This window comes from Bubalus kerabau, chromosome 4 (assembly GCF_029407905.1).
Source record: "Bubalus kerabau isolate K-KA32 ecotype Philippines breed swamp buffalo chromosome 4, PCC_UOA_SB_1v2, whole genome shotgun sequence".
NCBI lineage: Eukaryota > Metazoa > Chordata > Mammalia > Artiodactyla > Bovidae > Bubalus > Bubalus kerabau.
In genome coordinates, this window is record NC_073627.1 from 157364641 (window position 1) to 157371924 (window position 7284).

The following is a 7284-nucleotide window of genomic DNA, read 5'->3' on the forward strand; positions in this document are numbered from 1 at the left end:
CTCTTGGCATAGATGGGTAGGTACCAGAGGGACCCAGGCTACACTGTGAACTGAAAAGAAGAGATTCATTTGCATTCACCTTCCAATATCTCTCTACTCAAACCCATTCATTCTACATTGGGGTTTGCATTTGGCCATACAGAGTGAGTTGGGAGGAGGACTTGCTTTCAGGAAACTGTTTGCCCAGGAGCAGGGATCTGTTCAAAGTCCAGAGGGAAGACACACCTGGCTGGACAAGGGAAGTGGGCAGCGTGCACACAGAGAAGAGGGAGGATCCATTCCAGGCCACAGAAATAGCCACAGTGAATCCCATTCTTTGAGTATTGAGTTTATTTCTACAAATCAGCCCTCACCCTACCCCGCAATCCCTTCTAAGGTTTACAGAACATTTAAGTGCTTCATATTGATCAAGTGAATCATATTGATAAAAAGGCAGGACAGATAGACTTCCAAAGATCCCTTTTCCTCCCACCTAAGGAAACCCCTTAGGTCCTCTGCCTGCCCATATCCCCTGCACTTTATGCCCTTCCATCTTGACAACTGCATTTCATTAGAAATATGTCTATATCTCTCCAGCATAAATACACAAATCTTCAAATCCTTTTTCAATTTTGCATACTATTAAAAAGTATAGATGAGCCCTAGCTGATTTCATCTGTGACCTGACTCACACTTGCTTAGGTTATGTCCACTGTTTTGTTGTAGCAGGAGTTTAAGTGCTGCTCCCAGAGAGGGCTGGGGTGCCTAGGGCCTCCCACCAAGGTCCTTTCTCAGAGGTAGGGATGGAACAGGTTCCTATCATGGGCAGGTGCCTTCTTTGGAAAGGGCTGAGAAGAAGCAGGATGGGAACACAGCTCCTGGGGCAGAGGGGGTTGAGGAGGTGAAGAGGCTGGAATAGGTGGAAGTGACCAACAGGACCTCGGTGGCACAGCGGCCTCCAGGCTCTGGGATGGTGGCTGCTCGAATTCCATCTCTGGCTTCAGAGCAGGCGAAGGCTGCCAGCTCCACCATGGCTGCTGTTCACCAGAGGGGGCACACTGCCCGTATCCCTGCGGGGCCTCATCCCCTTGAGCCAGGAGCTGTTCGGGGCCCCCCAAATAAGTCTCTGCACAGCCAGCTTCCAGTTGTGGAGAGGACTGTTGGGAAGCATTGAGAACTTTGGGGTTGAAGCCTGAGGAGAAATAGTGGAGGCTGAAGCTCGAGGAGAAAGAGTAGCGCAGGTCTCCGGAAGGCTCATCAGCTGCAGTTGGCAGGTTATGCGAGGCCATATTCATGCTTGGGTTACCAACATACCCACCAAAACCAGCTTGATCAGAAGCATTCCCTGGCTTCAAGGAAAATAAACTGGCATTCTTCTGGGCCGCCAGAAGACACTGCTGGCAAGGGCAGTTGGGGGCACAGAGTCCACCCTGACTGGGTCTTGGAACTGGGGCGCCAACTCTTCCATGAATGGGTTCTGGAACTGGGGGGCGTGCCTTTTCCTTTGTGTTCTTGCGAGGATCTCGAGCTCTTCTGTTCTGAAACCACACCTAGAGGGGCGGGGATAGGGGGAGGGAGATGGAGAAAGGAAGAGACACTGAGTCACAGGGATGGGGAGACAAAAGACATTTTCCAATTAAGCCCAGTCCTATAATTATCACCACCAAGGAGCATGTGACTTAAGGTAGAATTCAGAATAAAAGTAAAATTTGTGGTAAGCTGATTCACGGAAAAGGCAATGGCACCCCACTCCAGTACTCTTGCCTGGAAAATCCCATGGACAGAGGAGCCTGGTAGGCTGCAGTCCATGGGGTCTCTAGGAGTCGGACACGACTGAGCGACTTGACTTTCACTTTCATGCATCGGAGAAGGAAATGGCAACCCACTCCAGTGTTCTTGCCAGGAGAATCCCAGGGTTTGGGGAAGCCTGGTGGGCTGCCGTCTATGGGGTTGCACAGAGTCGGACACAACTGAAGCGACTTAGCAGCAGCAGCAAGCTGATTCAAACCATTCAAGGTGTGGCCCAACCTTAACCATCCGGGCAAAGCTCCCCAAGGCATCATGTGCGCATGCGTCCCACAACCCAGGACGCTGTGTGGAGGCCGCCATAGCGACACACCCTTTCTCTCCCATTTTACTTTCCAATCCTTGTCTGCACTTTCACTGTGCTTTCACTTTCACTCCTGGCTCTTCTCTTCTCTGCCAACTGCAACTCACCCCTTCTTATCAAGATTATCTTTGAAAGAAGCATCCTCCCATGGCGGGGGAGGCCGGGGGGTCAGGGCGGATGGGACTGGACAGATGCTGGTCAAAGGGTACCAACTCTCAGGTCATAAGATTAACAAGTTCTGGAGATCTAATTACAGCATGGTGATTACAGCTAATAAAATTGTAAAGAATACTTGAAAGTTGCTAAGAAAGTAGACAGATGTTTAATGCTCTTGACATAAAAAAGAAATGTTAACTATGTGACAGAATGAGGTGTTAGGTAAGCTGTACAGTGGTAATCATTTTTTAGTTTATAAGACAGAACCCCTCTGAGTAAAACCCCTTTTCGCCCCAAGCCCCCTAGTTCAGTGTCAGTTCCTCTGTGGGTCCTTTCAGGACCTCACCTTGGACAGGTGAGGCCTGGGAGCAAGACACTTGTTAGTCCCACCTCCTCTCCTTTGCCCGACAACAGGCAGTCCTCTTCTCTTCCCATTCCCAGGCAGGCCTCCTCTCTGCCTCCTCTAGATTTGAGATGCGGTTCTACTTCCCCCAGGGCTACTCCTCCTGGAGGTTCCTCTTCACCCCTCACCCTGGTCCAGTTCTGCCAGGCCTCCCCTTTGCCCTCCAGGACCACAACAGTGGCCTCTTTATAGGCCTAGCCACTGGGCAAGCCCTGAAGATGGAACAGAACAATAAAGGAACTTTACAGACAATTCCCATGCATTTTCTTTTCCCTTAGGGAAAACAACTCCCCCAGGGAAACTGCAGGATAAAGGCCCAAACTTAGAGCAGAGGGGTGAGGGAGGAGGGACATTCCCAAAATTCCAACCCTGCACTCTCCTATACACACCCTGGCCCCAAGGCAAGCCCACCTCCAAGTAGGCACAGGATGCTGGCTTCTTCCCCCACACCCTGGCCTTTGCAAATGCTAAGCTGATCTCTAACCAGGAAACTTTCCCAGTCTCTCTGGCCCCTAATTGGGTTTCCCAGGTGGCTCAGATGGTAAAGAATCTGCCTGCAATGTAAGAGACCTGGGCTCAATCCCTGGAAAGGACAGACCCCTGGAGAAGGGAATGGCAATCCACTCCATTATTGTCCCTTTGGGAAATCCCATGGACAAAAGAGTCTGGCAGGCACTGGGTGGCAAAGAGCTGGACACGACTAATCGACTTTCACTCTCTGGCCCTAATAGGGTGTCTACCAGGTGCCCCCAGAGGGATGTCCCATAGCTGAGCTTTTGAACTTCAAGGTTTCCCATCTGGCTCCAGATGCTACCTGAAGTATAAACGGAACCCCAGAACCTTTTACTAAACTTCTGAACCCAGTGCTTCTGCCCATAAGTGGTCGTGAAGTGTACCTGCCTGCCTGCTAAGTCGCTTCAGTAATGTACAACTCTGTGTGACCCTATGGACCGTAGCCCGCCAGGCTCCTCTGTCCATAGGATTCTCCAGGCAAAAATACTGAAGTGGTTTGCCATTCCCTCCTCCAGGGGATCTTCCCAACCCAGGGATCGAACCCAAGTCTCTTAGTCTCTTAACGTCTCCTGCATTGGTGCTTGGGCTTCCCAGATAGCACTAGCGGTAAAGAATCTGCCTGCCAGTGCAGGAGACGTTAATCTAGGACTGAAAACCACTGGTCAAGAACAGAGATTTCAATCCTAGCTACACATCAGAATCACCTGGGAGGCTTTCTAAACAGCCTGTGTATATTCCAGCTCCGCCCTCAGAGACCTGAATTTCATTAAGAGCAGCAGCAGCAGTTTTCAGACTTGACCTCACACTTCAATCACCTAGAGGGCAGAGGAGGGGGTGTTATTTGAATTCCCAGGCTGGACCCAGACTCATCCCAGTAGACTTCCTGGAGGAGCAATCAGAGAGGCTACAGTGTGCCCCCAAGGCTGTGACCCAGAGATCCAAAAGATCCAAGATCCCTGGGACCTCCAGCCCCCTTTGGGGGGTCCCTGTGAAATCAAAACCATTTTCTTTACAACACCCAGATGTAATTTGCCTCTGCTCTTTTCCTCTCTTCCTATATTCTCTGTGATTCCCAGAGCCCCAGAGAGCTGGTACAGCAAAGGGAATGCAAAGAACTGAGAAACCAGCTTCTGAGTCTTGTTCAGCCATTCCTCTGAGACAGTGTTCAGGCTTTGAGACTACGGTTGCTTTTCTTAAAAAATACTTAAAAGTTAACAAGTAACGTAACCAGTTTATTGTTGTTCAGTCGCTAAGACTCTGCGACGTCATGGACTGCAGCACAGGTTTATTATGGTTATTTTTACTGAATTAGTGAATATTTTGAGATTTCTCAGTTTCAATTTCTTTTCCCCCCCCTTTTTTTAATTCTCAGTTTTCAATTTCTAACATGGTAAATATTTGACAGAACCCAGAGAAGCCAGTTTAGACTCTACCCCTTGCCAGAGTAGTAACCTAAATTACTAACCTCTAACCTTTATTTTCCTATAAATGGGGATAATGTCTACCTCACAGCAATATTAAGAGGATTTACTCAAAGCAGGGCTTTTTAAACCAGTATTAAAAACAGGCAGTTAATACATGGGCTGGTCCCTCACCCAGCCCCACCCTCCTGTCAAGGATTTACATATTTACCTGGATTCTTGGCTCAGGAACCTTGATTCGCTCGGCCAGAGCCATTCTGACATTAATATCGGGGTACGCGTCACTTTTGAAAGCCTCAGAAAGAATCTTGTACTGATTTTTGTCGTACTTGGTTCTCCTACGCCTCTGGCCTCCTTGAGACTCTGGAGCAGGTCCTGAAAGAGACTCTAGAACAGATCCAGAACAAGAAACAGACTTTAGCCTCAGGCCTCACATTTCGGTTCACTTGTAACTCCGGGATCTGTGTGTGAGAGCTGAGACTTGCTCAGTCTGCAACCTCCCAAAGAGAAGGAATTTTGTTTCTGGGCAGGAAGCTTAGGCCCCCTTGCAGAGCTCTCGCAAGCCCACTCCTGGGATTCTGCTCCTGGCCTGGCACCCTCAGAGGAATCCCATGAAATACCGACTCTCCCTCAGCTCCCAACTTTCCCTCAGCTCCCAACTCAGGGATTCTACCTGCACATCTTGCCGATACCGAAAACGTCGGTGCACCCCAAACAATTCTTGGGGCATCTGCCATATAAATTATAATGACAACGCAATGCACAGGTCCAGACACTGGCCTGGGAATGCCCAGATGTGTCTGTCAAGACCCCCACTAATATGTACCCACCACCTATGAGAGGACTCAAAATATGCAGCTATTAGGAGATGTCAAAAATTAAAACGAGGAAATCTCATCTGAGAAAAACCAAATATCGTGGAATTACACACATTAATATTTGCATTTCTGCTTGTAACTAGGGCAAGCTCCTCAGTCCTCAATTTTAGCTTTGGGCTCCCAAGTCCATTAGAACTGGGCTCACCACTGACTCAGTTCTAAACCGAATTCACTCTCTGATGAAAAATGGGCAAAATGTCAGGCCCTGGAGAAGTTAGGCTCCCTTCCCCCTTTAAGCCCTCCTCAAAGCAATCTAGAACCGCTGCATCCTGCAAAGTGAACTTTCCACATTTCTGAATTTAAGGGAAAAAAAAACGTACCATGATGGGTGCCTACTACCATCTTAAGCTCCTTCTCTAAGGAGGCTTTTTCAGGGCCTGATCTAGTTAGCCTTTCCAAGTCTCAGCACTAAATGGCACAGTGAACAGAAAACTTCAAATCACTCCAGGTGAGCCCTGCCGATACCCCACAGCCCAGACTCTCCGCATTCGTCACAACAGCCCTCCTCCCAAGGACTTACCCTCCGAAGACATGGTGAGGATGGGCCTCCAGACGATCAAGGAACTTCAGCCAGAACTACCCAGAGTCCGGTAGAGGCTCTGGAGGGACCCACCCAGTCAAGCCCCTTTTAAACACCTTCCAAGGCCCCCTCCCTTAATGCAATCTTCTCTAAAAGTAGTTCTGGGAGTGGCCAGGCGCTCTCGGAAGAGCACTAGTTCCGGTGCGTTCACCTCTCGGACTTGGCGCAGCTACTGAGTCATTGAGCACTGCGTCAGGATTTAGGAAACGTGATTGGAGATTGCTCCCACCCCGTCGCAGAATAGCGTAGACCAGACCACACAGCGTCATCAAGGTGATTGGTTTTAAGGGATATGACGGCAGATGAATTAGTTAAGGAATGAAAGGCAACCCTTCTGCACCCACAATATGCCCAGGTGCAGTGCGGCAAGCGTCGCCCAACAGCAGACGTCCCCCAGTAGCAAACATAGGGCCAGACTGAGTCACACTTTCCTACCCCGTTACTACAGAACTTGCTACTGAAAGTTCCTTAACCATTTCCTCTGATCAACATTTAAATAAAGAAAAAAAAATTTTTTTTAATCATGAAATGAACTATGTTATTATAAAAGCAGCTGCTGTGCCTACCTAATACATAGAAGGTCATGAGTCAAGATTTAGACATTATATCAGGGCCCACTTTTCTTGAATTCCAATGGACTGAGCAAATCTCAAGGGAATTTTAGTAGACTATAATTCCAGGAAAATACAAAGGAAATAAGTTGCAAACTGCCCCCAAGGTGCAGGTACCAGGAGAGAAAGGGGTGGGAAGCTGCATGACCTTTTGCTTATCTCATTGTGGTGATTAACAAACAGGGCGGGGCACTAGATATGATCACATTTTGTTGTTGCTGTTGTTCAATCACTCAGTCGCATCTTACTCTTTGCAACCCCTTGGACTGCAGCACACCAGGCTTCCCTGTCCTTCACTATCTCCAGGATTTTGCTCAAACTCATGTCAGTTGAGTCCGTGATGCTATTTATAACCACCTCAACTTCTGTTGCCCCCTCTTCTCCTGCCCTCAGTCTTTCTCAGCATTAGGGTCTTTACCACCTCTTCACATCAAGTGGAGAAAGTATTGTAGCTTCAGTTTCAGCATCAGTCTTTGCCATGAATATTCAGGGTTGATTTCCTTCAGGATTGACTGGTTTGGTCTCCTTGCAGTCCAAGAGACTTCAAGAGTGTTCTCCAGCAGTTAGAAAGCATCAACTTTTTGACACTCAGTTTTCTTTATGGTCCAACTCTCACATCCATGTGGGTGGATG

General features: G+C 48.5%; 1 protein-coding gene across 2 annotated transcripts; it reads right to left on the reverse strand.

Annotated features, from left to right (window-relative positions):
* Window positions 1–312: 312 nt before the first annotated feature.
* LOC129650538 (double homeobox protein 4C-like) lies at window positions 313–6564 on the reverse strand. Of its 2 annotated transcripts, XR_008713810.1 has the most exons (4): window positions 5981–6564; window positions 4794–4969; window positions 3866–3976; window positions 313–1529 (listed from the first exon to the last, which is right to left on the reverse strand). XR_008713810.1 is itself a non-coding variant. In XM_055579150.1 (3 exons), exons 1-3 carry the CDS (start codon window positions 5991–5993, stop codon window positions 771–773), a joined length of 948 nt encoding a protein of 315 aa, XP_055435125.1. In that variant the 5' UTR covers window positions 5994–6128; the 3' UTR covers window positions 313–770. The 2 variants fall into 2 exon arrangements, 1 of the variants encoding a protein (XP_055435125.1); XM_055579150.1 differs by lacking the exon at window positions 3866–3976 and having other exon boundaries at window positions 5981–6128.
* Between the last annotated feature and the right edge of the window lie 720 nt (window positions 6565–7284).